This window comes from Pinus tabuliformis, chromosome 6 (assembly GCF_031772625.1).
Source record: "Pinus tabuliformis cultivar Carrire ecotype Pingquan chromosome 6, CPIR1, whole genome shotgun sequence".
NCBI lineage: Eukaryota > Viridiplantae > Streptophyta > Pinopsida > Pinales > Pinaceae > Pinus > Pinus tabuliformis.
Genome location: NC_142292.1, coordinates 977,992,129 through 978,008,206, shown reverse-complemented (window position 1 = coordinate 978,008,206; position 16,078 = coordinate 977,992,129). Strand labels below are relative to the sequence as shown.

The 16,078-nt window shown below is 37.2% G+C and overlaps 1 protein-coding gene across 8 annotated transcripts in view; it reads right to left on the bottom strand.

Moving 5' to 3' along the window:
• The window catches only part of LOC149262266 (protein LOW PSII ACCUMULATION 1, chloroplastic-like), a 428,465-nt gene that overhangs the window by 48,303 nt on the left and 364,084 nt on the right, over positions 1–16,078 (bottom strand). For all 8 annotated transcript variants that reach the window (XM_089423821.1, XM_089423853.1, XM_089423857.1 and 5 more), the window contains exon 8: positions 8,357–8,453. In XM_089423821.1, coding sequence (XP_089279947.1) covers positions 8,357–8,453 — 97 coding nt within the window. The remainder of the gene's footprint in view (positions 1–8,356; positions 8,454–16,078) is intronic.

Genomic DNA, 16,078 nt, shown 5'->3' with positions numbered 1-16,078 from the left:
CAGATTGCACTCAAGCACTTTCTGAATTATTCTTTTTCGTTTATCATTCAGACATGAAACATAGTTGATATAATAAACAAGAAAACTTTAAAACATGAGATAATAGAAGACTTATTGATGTGGTGTTTGACTCAGGAATCCAGTGAAAAGTCCTTTGCATCAATTCTTCATCCAGCTAGCCATACAAAATTTTGTCCAACAACGCTTTATTCCAAAATAATCAGTATTACAGCAATGTCTAAGAATCCACCCTCAATACTCCAATTGAGGGAGTATTTATACAAAAATTTTACAAAAAATATCTCATAACAGAGAGATATATTCTAGGATGACTAAGAATAAGTTATAAGAAAATAGAGACAAATGGTCTCGTAGATAGGAGAAAAGGTAAACTGATGTTGTGCTGTTCCTATTTTTGTGAATGTGCTGGAGGCAGGCCCTATGATTTGGCTTGTTGCTGTCTTCTTTGGTAACTCTGTGTTGGCTGCCTTGTTTTCACTGATACTCTTTACCTGTTCTGATACACTTCGACTTGTTTGATCTCTGTTTATCTTCTTTACCATTACTTACTGCAGTAAATAACCAAAATTTACCCAAGGATAATTTTACAAAATGTCTAACATTTCTTCCCACCATTGTGCTTCTGGTATTCTGGTTCTTTGAAGCTTTCTCAAGGTCTCATCAGTTTCTGTGTACCTAAAAAAGGTAGGCTGAATTGGAAACAAGTGCTTTATCTCATGCTCGACATAGAACAAGTTCTCTAGACTGTCATAGAGAACTCTGCCTGTAGGCAATGCTTTTGCTGCTGATGCACTTGTTGATGGACCTGCCTGGTTGCCTGCATACTTATTCAATTTCTCCACATAGTCTATATGACTCATTAGTTTATCATGAATAACTAAAGGACTTGGCAACCCTTTACTCTGCAAAATATCAAATCTCTTCATGAAAGCATTAATTTCTTCCTGCATGTCATGGCACCTTCTTTCTAAGTTTTGCATGAGAGTTCTTTTAGTAAAATCCCTTTTGAATTCCAAAATTGTTCCTGTTCTATCTTGAATGCCCAACTCTTCAAGCTAGTACTTATTCTTGGTATTCAAAAACTATATGAGCCTGTTGGCTTCCTCAAGCATATTTCCTAATTCCGCCCTTGCCTTTTGAACTTCTTGAGCTAGCTTCACTAAATCAATTTGCTCGAAAATTATTTGGATTGATGGCCAAACATCATTTATTGATTGAGTGATGTTGGCCCAAAGAATTTTCTTAATTTCTGTCAAAGGTTTCTCAAATGTGAGATCCGTTTCTAATGATTTCACTAGGTTTTCTAACCCTTTGATCTCTCTTGTCTTTTTTGCAACATTTATCATTGAGAGATCATACCTCTGTTCCAAGTTGGCACACTGTTCTTGTACCTTTTTAAGCTCTGAAACTTGCAGTTTCATGTCCTCCATTGATTTGATTAGTTCCTCTGTGCTCAAATTGACAGTACTATCCTGTGCTGCTCCTGTCGTTGTTGTATCTGTAACCACCTCTGCTGTAACTGCTCGAATGTTTGGTGCCAGAGCTGCTCCAAGAGTTGAAGGGATTACAGTTGAGACTACTGGTATCACATTGGAAGGCTACGAGGTCGACTCTCCCTGCTTGTCCTTCAATGCTTTTTCAAGTTCTTGCTCAGTCTCATTCAATCTTTCATTAAGTTTTAAGAGCAAATCCATCAGCTCTTCTTCAAATTTTTGCTTTATGATCTCAGCAGTCTGTGGATGCCTTGAAGGTGGTAGCTTTAGTTGTTTCCTTAGGGCAACAATATCTTCATCTTTCTTTTTTATTAAGGCTTCTGTAGCCTTTACATCTTTGGGATCATGACCCAATCCAATAATTATTTCTTCTAAAGACTTTATTCTGTTATCTTTGGCCTAGGAGGAAGCTTTCTCCAAATGTAGTTGGGCAGTTGTGTTATCCAAAGAATTTTCCAGCCTTTATGCCATCATAGCCTTGCTAGTCAATGTGGAATAAATCATTTCTCCAGTTTGTTTGTGCAGTTCAATCTGATCCAAAGGATGAATATCCTTTGCCATGACTTCAAAATTTGTTCTAAGATAGTCTGTTGTTGTTTGAGGCTGTTGCACTTTAGGCTTGAAATAACTCATGATCATCTTACCTTCCTTGATGTCATAGGCTGACATCAATCTGTTTTGATTTGAGGGAGCCATTTTCAAATATTGATTATAGACCTGAAGCCTTAATGGATCATTTTTGGCTTTTATGTCAATAAATGTCTTTTTGATATCCCAAGTGTCCTTCACTGGTGGTCTGAAAGATGATACCTCTGCACTTTGTTGCCTCTCTAACTCCTTTCTCTGTGAGCTAGTAGATGTCCCACCTATTGGGAAAGTTTGTTGGCTATCTACTCCTTCTCTCCTCTGACTATCAATAGTCTCTTCAACATATTCTTCTTCTGAGAGGGGATTTAGTCTTTGCCTTTTGGTACCAGGCTGTCCCGAAGGTCTACTGGCAGGGGTAGCAATTTCCCTGTCTCTCTTTTTATTTCTTTCCTCATTTATAGGAGTTTGCAAGATTGGAGGTTCTTCCACATTGCCCTGAGTGGGAGGAGTCTGCATTTGGACCTGTTCTTTGGAAATTTTAGGCTACTTAGACATTGTAGACTGCTCTATGGCCTATGTACTGGTTTCTAGTTCCTTGCCTTTGGATGTTCCTGTGGTTGGTGTGCTGGTTTCCTGTGAATGTTGCTGAGAGGTTCCAGCTGAGGAGGGACCAATCCCTAATCTTTGTACTTGTGTTCGGGGAGTGAACAGTGCGGAAAAAGGTACAGGCAGTAGCTGATAGGTTCTGGGATGGTTCGGCTGCAAATTTCCTAGCAAGGTGGCGGTTGGAAATCTTCGACAGTTGACCTCAACGTTTTTTGCATGGGAACATTGGTATACGGTAAAAAACAATGAAAATGACATTCATTTGTTTTATTAACAAAGTCAAGGTTGGTGGGGTTTTTTTTGGTTTTCGGGCGGATGGCGTGCGCCGAGAAAGAATTGACGTTTTGTCGTATGTGGAAAGCGGTAAGTGGTTTCATCGCACCGCTTTTGGGGATGGGCAGTATTTAGCTGAGAGCCAGCAATTCCATAGATTGCTTGACGCGTGGCAGAGGTACGAGGGAAAACCACTTAGTGATTGCGCGCTAACGCACGGTCACTAAGGGGTGCACGATATTGTTTAAGGCCGTCAGATCTGGAGAGGGCGATCGGACGGCTGACGAGAGGCGCGATACGGTGGGGTTTAACAGCGGCGGGCCCAACATAATTAAGTATTAGTTAATTATGTCGGGCGCGATATGATAGGTCGGGGAGAGTTATTAATTAGTCCTGATGACTAATTAATCCTTTTTAAACGGTGGCCGAGTAGGGTTCTTAATTAACTACAGGTTAGTTAATTAATCCCAGTTTAAAACGTATTATGGTTATATTTAACCATCGGGGCGGGGTATGTAAAAATTTGGGGTTTTTTAATATATTTAAATAATACGGGAAAGGGTAATTTTATTTTATTTGGGATTTATATAATAAAAGTTAAAAGTTAATATGATCAAATGAATGGAAAAAGTGCTAAGTACAATGTTTCCGAATATATTTCATCTTATAACATATTGACTTAAGCTAAAGTGTAAAAAAGGGTTTTTATGAAAATTTATTTCAATTTACCTAAGTAGAATAGGATTTTACTTAGGGAAAAGACTTATGAAAGTAAATGAATGATTTATGGATGATTATAAGTATTTAGGCTTTTAAATTATTGGGCCGAGGGTCTGGTCCCTCTAGAAGTCAGAGAAATGCTCTGAGCCCCTCTAATTTTCAAATGCCTTAGTACTTAGGGGGAATTAGTGAAAATTTAGGGAAAAATGAGAAGGGGAGTTAATTATTTGACCTTGTCTTACTTGAAATGCTTCCAGTGTAATGTCTGCCTTGTACTTGTGATGAAAGTGAAAATTAACACATTTAGAGTCATTATCCATCGCATGTAATTCTGCAACATCATCTACCTACCCTACCTACTCTAACCTAACATTTTTTTTCTTTATTTGGGTGCACTTAAACTGGCAAACCCTTATCACACTTTCTTTTCTTTTACATGTAGATATCTATCACACTTTCTTTTCTTTTACATGTAGATATCTATCTAAGTCTAACTTTATTACATCCAAGGGCTCAGACTAAACTGTTGAGCTCCTTTTATTCACTCTACCTATCTACTTAGCTGCCAAGATTAAACAGTTTGGTCAGATTTTATTCTCTATCTCTAAAACATAAAATTCAAATATGAACTAGCCAAGCTTAAGTTGTTTGACTGTTCATCAATTGTGGCATAAGTTGCAAGTTGCACCAATGTTGCAGGAAGCGTCCCCCCCGGTTCCAAGGCCCGAAGCGTGTCCCGTGCGGATGCGTCCAGGAAGCATCCCCAGAAGTGCGTTTCCAAAATTCGGAAGCGCGCTTCCGCCTATTTTGGACGCTTCCTAGAAATTTTGGAAGCTTTCCTCCGAAGTGTGCTTCCGAATCTCTGAAGCGCGCTTCGTAAGACGCTTTGGCAATACGAAGCATGGCACTTCGGAGGGCGAAGCGTACGCTTCCATACGATTCCGAAAAAGCATTTAGAAAATCGTTTTTTTTTTCAATTTTTTTTTTAATTTTAGGTGAGTTTGCTTGTTGGGGGTGGGTCCACCTTGGGTTAGGGTGAGGAATGAAGGCAAATATATCTATATATATATATATATATATAAAAATATAGCAAATGCTCCTTCATGGTAATCTTAAATTTTTAAAGTAAAAGTGAAGGATGAAAATGAAAAATAAAGGAGAATGTCACTTTTACTTAAATTTTTAACATTACCATGAAATGACTCAGGATGTTTGAGTGGTTCCAGCCTCATTGGACTTCATATGGAGAAAATAGAATTTCATATCCTATTCAAAATTCAGCAGACTTAATAGTTTTCGGGAATTCAGGATCAATGGGATTTTGGCATTTCATTAGATTATATCAAGTATGAAGGTATGCGATTAGCATTTAATTAAGAGCACCAAGCCCTATATGTACCCTAGTGTTGGTGGTGTTAATTGTTGAACTCCTTTGTCACGCGACACACCCTTAGCAAAAAATTACCTTTCAATCAAGTCAAAATCATCGATCAAGCATGTTAAGCTTTTTCTACCATATTTTAAGTCTTGAATTAGGTAGTTTGATCAAATTGGACAATGTTGACTAATATCCCTAGACAATCAAGGTAGAGGCAAAGGCTAGACAAGAGGAAAAGAATCTAGATTCTAGATGGTTGATGCATCTAAATGGTTGATGCTCGAATAATTAACCATTAATGTACAATGGATGTTATATCTATCTTGATTTATGCAAAAATGTGCATGTTTTCATGTCTTCCACAACTAATTTGGTATTTGGGATGTTTGTTTTGAGTATAAATGCAAATATATATATATATATATATATATATATATATAGCAGATGCTTCCACAGACGCTTCGCTTCCTAGATTTTTGGAAAATGACGCTTCCGCGTCCTCGCTTCGTGCAACATTGAGTTGCACACAATTTGTTTATTACGTAAGAGTAAAAAGTAGTGGCATTTTGACTTGCACACTTTCCTTGGTCTTTCGATTGGTGGGGTTCATTTTCTTTCACTTTTTTGACTATCTTACTCTTTTCACCCTTTGATTTTTCTTTTAGGGTATACCCTCTTTAAAGCCAGCCTGGTGGAAGCGATTTGTCGATGATACCAATATAAAATGGACACATGGTAAAACAAAGCTTGACAAGTTTTTTATTCACCTACATTCTATCTCTCGAGAAATAAAATTTATTATGGAGCTAGAAGAAAACATGAGCATTCCATTTTTAGACGTTCTCATCATCAGAAAAGAGGATGGCTCTTTAGCGCATAAAGTTTTCAGGAAGTCAACCCACACAGAAAGTTACCTCCACGCTGATTCCCACCATCACCCAGCCCAGAAGTTTGGTGTTCTAAACACTCTTGCTATCAGAGCCCTTCGAATTTCTAACTCTGAGCATCTGAATGAAGAGAAGAAGCATTTAATTTCAACCTTTAAGAGTATAGGCTACAAAGAACAGGAGATTAAAAGAGCCATAGAGAAAGCTGAAAGAAGGATGTTATCTCATGAACCTAAGGCTCAAGACCAACCTCAGAGTGGTAGGGTCTTTCTACCTTATATTCATAGAGTAACAGACGAGATTGCTAAGATCCTAAGGAAGCAAAACATATTCACGCAATTCTCAGCACCTGGAACTATTAGGCAAGGTATGAGGTCTGTAAAAGATGATATTGATAAACATCAACTTAAAGGAGTCTATAAAATAGATTGTTCATGTGGAAAAAGCTACATTGGTGAAACAGGTTGTTCCCTGCAGACAAGACTCAAGGAACATGGAGCTGATATTAGGAATGAAAGATCTTGTACTTCGGCCTTGGCGGAGCACTCCTCAAAAACTAAGCACCATATCTGCGTGGAAAGCGCCTCAATTGTCGCAAGGGAAGAACAGCATCATAGGTGAAAGATTAGAGAAGCACTTGAAATTATCAAACATCCTCATAATCTGAACAGAGACAATGGTATGGAGATTAGTGGGAGCTGGCTTCCCTTGATCAGAGAAATCAAGATCACCAACACTTCCTAGGTATAGCAATCAGTAGGTAGGTATCCCTCTCCTATTCTAATATTTAGTAGTTAGTAACCCTGCTTTAATAATTTAATAATAATAATAATAATTAACATTTAATTACAACATTTACAATAATTACGATAATAGCTATTACTATTATCATTAACTATTATTAAAAATTTTATTATTAAGTTAAAAAAAATAATAATAAATAAATAAATAAATTTTTTTCATAATAATGGGTACTATTTTAATTATTAATTATGATGTCGTAATATTAATTAATATTAATTATCAATTATTAATAATAATAATTATTAATGAATTATTAAGTGATTGTTAATTAATCAATATTAATATTGATTTATTAACATCAATAATATTTATTAATATTAATTATTTTAATATATTAATTATTTTTAATATAGCAATTAAGTAATATATTAATTATTATTAATATTAATACAACTTTAAAATTATATATATATATAATTTTAAATAATAATACAATTTACTAATTTTTCTATTCATTAAATACTAATATATATTAAAAATAAATAAACATTTCACATACAAAAATAAAATTAATAATATTATATTAACATATGTTAAATATTAGATGCTTAAATGAGTTATTATTATTAAGATTATTATTAGCATTAAGGTTAAGGATTTTAATAATAATAATTTAAATTAATATATTAACTCATCAATAAAAATTAATATATTAAACTCTTCAGTAAAAATAATTTATTCAAAAATCTACAATTAAATATTATAAAATCAAGCCGACATTCAGCTGATCCTTAAATCTATTCTCTTCATAACTATTTATATCCTTCAAATAATCTCTTCTTATTTCATCATTCATAAAGTCCTAATGATGGATCCCGGTTGGGATTTGAAACGTTGACAAAAAATGGTTCATACTGTGGATTCTCTGGTAACTAAGTCAAAAGATTTTTTAATTTTTTTGACAATATGGAAAACCTTTGCAACAAGTAAAGATATGAACATATTACATAGCCCATCAACTCAATCATGAAATATGATACCTATTGGCATAGGAGCATAACGCACTTAATATTTCCGTTAGGAATATTACAGATGTAACGCTTTATTACTTCATGTTCTGTAACATTTTATTCCCTGATAATGTACAATGATATAACCACCATACTATATAACTCTATTAATTTATTCATATCGAATGTGTCCTTAGTTGTTTGTTTATCTTGGTAATATTTTTTTGCACTTATCTATGTAGGTGGGGTTTCTCACAAGTTGTGCATACTATGGTAACTTGAGATGCTAATGAAAACATCTAAAAAATATTTATGAAATTAGAAGTAGAAGGATGTATTGCTAAGAAAAGGCCAATTCAATAGGTAATCAAATGTGAAAAACGAAAATGCAACTAGCGAATTTAGTTTGACTCACTAGTTGTGAAGAGGAATTCGAAGCAATTAAATCTTCATTAATACAATATGAGTTGTTTTAACCGAAATAGAATGTCATGCTCATACATTCTATTCTTCTTTCTTCTACAACTAAATCTTATCAAAGGACAATCATGACGCACATGGATAAAGCAAGAGATTGGATACATACAAGAACAATGTGGCAAAATTTAAAAGAAGCCTTTGCTATGTTATACATACCCGACCAGATTTTCGAACACGACCATCCAAACGCAAGACAATAAACACATCTTCCCCTGGAGTTACTCCTTCAGACTCTTGTTGCTCACGAATCCAACTGATCAAACAAAGTGTACTAGCATATGAGATGAGTTTTCCACTCATTGCACAACTAGTAAGCATGATGACAAGAATTTATTTGCATCCTAATGAGAGTAAAGTTTACAGAGATTCAACACTTGTGCCCAATTCAGTCTCTCTCCTCAAACTATTCTTCTTATCCCTTTTCATAAGGGCACATTCTCATTGAAAAATTGCTATTGATGTTTATCCTCCATATTGCAACTTCTACATTTTAAATTGTAGGCATGACATTTACAAATGAAATTGAGAAACCATAAAACAATATAATAATATATGGGGCTTAATTGAACTTCTCCAATTTAGTGGTGTCACAATAATGGTTAATATCAAAGAATAAAGGGAGACCATATGACCACATGAAAGAGATAATTAATCCTTCACAAAGTTTTATCATGAATGTAATAAAAAATTATCATTCAAATGGATCATGATACCAAGAAAGTACATAAAATCCTAAACCATTCAAGAACTAAAATGCGAGAATAGGTCAGTTTAGTAATAAATGATTTTTAAAGGCTCAATGGCTTCAAATAACTATAGTATTCCTTGGTATACAGGTTCACAAGCTTTTGGTTTAAAGAGAAGTAAAATAATTTTTAGACGCACCGTAAAGTACTGCCACATAGAAGATTATCTGTCACAAGGGCAATAAACAAAACTGCTGACATGACTAATTCGCATTAAATTTAACATTAACAATATGTGTGCCAGTGTGAAAGTCTCCAACAAAACAAATATACACTTAACATGTAATGGAATTACTCCAAATCAACTATGGAAAATAACAAGAGAAATACAAAGAATAGACAATTACACCTATGATTTGATGGCTAGAAGCTTATAATCATTAATAAATACATGGTACATATTTTGCAATGAAGTGCACTATCTCTCACTCAGGCTCTCAACTGTGTGCAAAGGTTATAAATAAAGTGATATAGCCAATAATGAATGATCGAAGGGCCCTTGACAGGGTTCGAAAGGCCGCCCAAGCCAATGCTTATTTGTCAATAAAGACACAAAATAATAATTAATAGCATGGTTGGTCATGACTCATGTTAGCCACAAATAGTGCATACATGTTCTAAGATAGCACTAGAGGGGATTCTGCGAAAAAGCATGCATACAAATCTGACCCTTAAAAGATTATTTTGTCCTCAAATCATCAAGGCTCAACATTATCTGGAAAATAAGAATCTGCTGTGAGTTGGTTTTTGTTGTCCCCTTCAACATATTGACAAGTAAAATCTAGAAAAATATATATAATGATGGTGGTGTTGCATTGAGCTGGCAGTCGAAAACAGTGACATTGTGAGTCTTTTTCTGAAAACTGGTATTGAATACTATTTTTTGTCAGTCTAGAGGCAGAAGCAATTTGACCAAACATTGGTTATGCACCAAGATGGAAGTCATAATCAACAATGCAAGAGATCCAAAACTGAAACAAACCCAACTAATAAAAACTGGATGGCCAGAGCTCAACAAAATATGTTATAAGGTTGCTGTTAAAAGTGTGTGATCTATGCCTACAGCAGCTGATGCAAAATTGCGCAAGTTGTATGCAATGATTGATACATAGCCAAGATTTCTAGTATCTAGAGGCAGTGAATTGTCAAACCTGGCCAAGATTCACAAGGCACTATGCTCATTTAGTCAACTATCTCTAACCAAATCAGATGACCTTGCAGACATACTTTTAGGGCACTGCTTGGCCCAGGAGGAGGTAATGTTGTTGATAACTTTATCTTGTTTCTTATACTAGATGGTTGACTGGATTTGGGCAACACAGACTATTTCCAAAGTCTTGGGCCAATTGCTGACTGAAAGAGGAGGTCTAGGCAGCTTTAATTTGTCCCAAGTTCAATCCGTCTGACGAATGTGTTCAGTTACAAGACAATCCCAATTGTCCTCTCCAGTGAACCATGACTACAACCAAGGTTGCAAAAGCATGGGAGTGGAATGGGAGCAGGAACTACATTTCCCAAAAATCCCAAGATTTTAAATGATATATATTTTATATATTATAAGTTATAACACATTTATACTCAAAAAATGTGGAATTGCAAATTAGGTGCAGAGTATATGAAAACATACAATATTGTGTGACTCATACATAAATACTACATTATTATGAACTTAGAAATGTAATCCATGGCAGATTAATGTTTAATTATTCAAGCATCAGCCATCAATCAATTGCAAACATACAAGTTCTCAAGCCATATAATAGGAAGTAGATCTGTGATTCATGGAATGAAAAGGGCTATCTGTCAATTGCCAACGTAACTGAGGAGTTATGTTTATGAAATGGGCCATCTGCATAAGTTCTAAAATGATAATTTAATTGATATATGACGATTGAAAGGTCCAAAACACAAAACTGAGTTGAAATCTATGATACGTGAAGTAGTGAAAAAGGAGAAGCAACTATTCTAATTTCTATTTATTTTTCCTTCCTCTTGAGTCTTTGTACTACTGTGATTTCCCCGTGAGGCTCCACGTGGTTGTTGAGTCAAAGCCGGAATTGAATTGCTGGAGGTAACTATGGCTCATTTTCTTCATTTTCTCAAGAGGAGGGGAGCATGCTAGGAGTGTCAGGGGAGTGATGCAATCATCAAACAATGTAAATTAAATCAGCAATAAACCATCTTTTACCTTATAATGGCACCAGGGTGTTCTTACCTTTTCTAGCTCTGAAACTTGTTACTCTAGCACCTGATGGAAATTCTGGAAATTTGGCAAAACAGTTAAACATCCTCAATATACAAAGGCAACACTGCGTTAATTGTCAAGAAATCTCCAATCGAACACAGATACAGATCAAATACGTACTTGGAATTAGTGAGCATTGACAATCCACCATGTTGTGTAGATGATCTAAACTCTACACCAAGAATGACCACATAGGCAGGTTTCTTGACTTTTTTTAGAATGACAATTCAACTCCTGCATTATATGCCAACAATTTGAACCATAACAGGGGTATTTCTGTCCTTTAAGCCTATGAATGCATCCTAGAGATTTGATATTTGATCCTTGTTACCCATCAAAAGTGGGAAAAACTCATAGGAGAAATTTGTTCTCCTCATTTGACAGCCAGCCAGCCAGCAGCCCCGTGATGGTGAGCGCATAGCATTATGTTGGAGTTCTCCACCCATTGCTCCATCCAGATCTCTCTCCCATCTAGTATTCTTCTTGAAGGAAGGTGGGTCATCTCTTGGCAAGTACTGTGTAATATTCCTTTTTATTTATTTGGCTAAAAATCCCCGAGAAAGATTACAGCAAAATTTTTTGCCAGAAACATTAATAAAATGCAACATATAACCACAAAGTTGCAGATAATAATGAATGCATGAAATCCCAGTTTTTATTTTTATTAATAACTTTCGGGAGGAGATTACATCAAAAATTTGGAAGATACACTGGGTTTCTGGTTCTCGGACTTCTGCAATTTGATCTTTAGCAAATTGGCAATGTGCTCCATCCCTTCTGAATAAACCAATTCGGCCCTCGGGGATTATCCAAATTCAGCCTCCTTGTATAATCAATTTGAACTCTCAAGCAAAAGGAAATGATTAGCTAGTGTGGCTTTAAAACCACCGAAACCAACCACCACCAGCTAGGGTGTGTATTTCAACACCAAAACTGGGAAATATATCGAGGGTTTCTCCCTCACACCACAAGCTACTAGATCTCCCGGTATAATTATCAAAATATCAATTCTCAATCATGCCCCTTAATGAGCTCCTCCTTCCCTTTTATTGAGATAGCCATACAAATACCATGGGTCAATACCATGGATCATCCAAATACAATGGGTCCTTTTATTCTTTAAATCAATGTTATCAGAACCGAACCAATGATCGAACCGAAAAACCTTGTGGACTGGGAACCGGTCGGAACCAGTAAAAAATGGGAGAAAAAACCAGTTTACCAAAAACACGTAAAATATTCATATTTTAAAGAAAAACATATATATTCAAGTGCATCCATATGAATCCAAACCATTTATACACAAGTATGCAAAATTATTCATTTATATAGCGTGTAAGGGTGCACATAACCAAAATAGCATCGAGTGCAATCCATCTCTGAACAGAAAATACTTCAACAAATAGGCTCTTGATGGCCTTTAGCATCCAAAAAAAATCATGCTACAACAATGCCTACATATCATTAAAATCATTGCCTCTATTGGGGTCTTCGCCATCAATATAACCATTTAGGCATTAAAATAAGATAGAAAAAATGTAGCATGTCATGTCAAGATTTTGTTTGAGTGATGGGTACATTTTTAGTAGAGTCATGATAGAGGAGTTCGACAATCAATCCCACTATCATCAAAGTATATAGAGGACTTGGTGCTCTTTATTAAATACTAGTTCCATACCCTCGTACATGACAAAATCCAAAGGACATGTTGCAATCCTCCCAATCCTGAAATCTTGAAAAACTGTTAAGTCTGCTGGATTTTGAGTGAAATCTAAAATTCTACTTTCTCCATATGAAATCAAATGAGGTTGGAACCAATCTCAAACATCCTGAGTCATTTCATGGTAATGTTTAAAATTTAAGTAAAAGATTTTCATCCTTTTACTTTAAGAATTTAACATTACCATGAATTGCATAATACTAGGGCCATAGGCTTGATTATTAGGTTGAGGGTCATACGCTTGAATATTAGCCTAGCCTAGGGGAGAGTAAGAAGTGGGCCAACCAACTAAAAAATCAAAATATTTAAAAAAAAGGCAATTTCTTTTCTGCACAGAACCGGTCCTGAATCGGCCAGTTCAATGAAATAGGCTAGTTCCATTATAGAACCAGCCGGTGTTGATTTTTGGTAGTATTGGATGTGCTCTAGCCATGAAAATTAGTGGAGAGGCTAAGGCACATGAAATATCCAAGTCCTAGAAATCGTTTGGGGAAATTCCACCTGGATGGAGAGATGTTAAAATAATTAATATTTTTAATGAGACTCTAAGTCTAAACTTAGGAAAATTAAAATATTAATGGGTATTAATATAATATGGGTGAACTCGGATGCGGGTGATCAAAATGTCATTAATGGTGATTAGATGGAAGGACGGCGGGAGGCAAGGCCACATGACCGCTCGCGTCCCCCCTCAAGCCAGAATGAAGCAAATTCATGGCGACTTGCAGGCACCATTAATAGGGTGCTCAAGTCGAGAATTCTGTAACAAGTTCAAGACAATGGCCTCCACAGACCATAATGCAGTCTTTCCTCCTCTGATCAATAGCACTTTCCCTCCTCAGGTTGCGGAGCCTTGCTCTCGCACCATCACTGGAAGTCGTTGTTGGTTGCTTAGCTGCATGGATGTGGGAAATGGGTATCATTTCTCCCAAACCATGCACTGTAATTTGATTCCAGCCAAGAATTTATTTGCTCTCCCTCTGAGAAACCATACCTCTGATACACCAAGTGATATATCTATGACAAATTCAGTCATGATGCACATACGCCACTGCATGCGCAGCAGAAGAGGGAGCAGTCGTGGTGGAAGCATTCGTCCTCCCATTATGCCCAACCCTGAATCTACTTCCCCCTCCTCTTCTCATATCATCTCACATCCCCATAGCACCTTCTCTGGTAGGTATCCAAACACCCGCAGTGGCAGAGGGCGGGCTTAGCTCCAGGGTGTCTGCAGGATGGGCGTTTTTGTCCATATGGCCAATTTTCCACTTCCCCCTCATCCTGCACCTCACACGACTCAATTTTGCTTCCATAGCCACTCTTCATAGGCCTGTTATCACTGCCACAGTCACCATCACTTTCTCTAAGGAAATTGACCTACAGGAAGCTCAACTAGGGAACAATGGTGAGCAGAAGAGGGCCGCTCAGTGGAACAGGAGTGCCCGAGACCCAGGAAAGCAACAGCTGGTTGAGGACTATGCCACCCCGCATGGAGAGGAGCTGGCTGGCAGCCAGCCGGCCACCGAAGGTAGAGCTGGAGACACGAAGGTAGCCGGTGGTAGAGCAGGGAACACGTCCGGCAAACATACAACAGAGGGCAGCTCTGCTGGCACTCAACCAGCTCATGGATTAATGCGTGGCACATCAGTAGAAGAGGAGGAGTGGTACAAGTATGCGTGTCATATCGTGGAAGAGCCTGCCACAACGACTTCTAGGATGTCCACCCTGATTGACAACTAGGCTGACACGTGTCGCCCTTATGCTTTCTGGTGTTTTCTTATGTATATTGGTTGATTTCGACTATGTTGTGTTTTGTGAAAACTTTCCTTTTGGATGGTTTTGCTATGTTTCGTTTTTTGTCAAAACTTGTAACCCTTGCGTGGGTTTTTATCTGGTTTCACAAACTGGTTTCCCCCTCGATGGGGCAGTCGAGCTTAGGCTGTGATATTTTCTTGACAAATGCTGTTCAACACTGTTGAGGCCAGAGCCTTGTTGTACTTTTATTTTGTTTCATATCAATAGAATAGTATTACATAGAAAAAAATATAATAAGGGTGAGAAATTTCTAAATAACGAGGATCAAGCTAGACCTAATCTTAGCCGTTGATTAGGGACTTAATCTCGGTCGTTGAATCGTCAACAACAAAAGTATAAGAGGAGGCTTGAGGGTCAGTTGGAGATACACCAAGAGAGATCAGTCAGTTCGATTTTTTAGGGCGAGGTTTGCTGAGGAAATCGAACAAGTGATCAGTTGCAGTGAGGGGTAGCTCGGCAGGAGGCTGAGGAATACATATTAGAGAGGCAGTTATTGATTTCGAGTAGCATCGGATGTGCTCTAGCCACGAAATTTGGTGGAGAGGTTGGGGCACATGAAATCTCCAGCACCTAGAAAGGGTTTGGGTAGATTCTAAACAGTTCAAGAGATATTAAAATAATTAATATTTTTAATGGTGTCCCTAAGTCTAAACTTTGGGAAATCAAAATATTAATGTGGATTAATATAAAACTGTGTTAGAATGGTCCAAAAGACATGGATCAAGCCAGATCTAATCTTAGCCATTGATTAGGGACTTAATCTCGACCGTTGATATGTCAACGAGAAAAGTATAAGAGGAGGCTTGAGGGTCACTTGTAGAATGCACTAGATGATCAGTCATTCTATTCTCTAGAGCGGGGTTTGCTAAGAGAGATAGAATCAGTGATTGGAGTTGCAGTTGAGGGGCATTGAGTATAGAGAGACAGAGAGGCAGAGATAGTGCCGGGAGAGCAGCGTAGGAGCCAAAGAGAGTGACGCAGTAGCAGCTAGGGCTCATGCAGGGCCACACAGAGGCAGCTGGGAGCTGCACAGTGCTTCAAAGAGGCCAGCGTTGCTAATGCAAAGGGCCAAAAGGCTAACGTAGGGCCTCTTGAGGTTGATGCAGACCCATTCAAGGTGACGCAAGGCCAGTGCTGGGCAGAGAGAGTTTGACGCAGTCCAGAAAGGTCTGGCTGGAGTTTTTGGGGCAGATTGGAGCTAAGGAGCTGTTACAAGGTTTATCCGAGGTTTCAATCGGGAAATTTGTCTCACACTGAGAGGTACTACTGCCAAGGAAATTCTCTGTTGGGTAAGACGGATTTGGCACCCAGATTGTACTTTGAAATTTCTTAATAAGAAAACCCTCAAATAG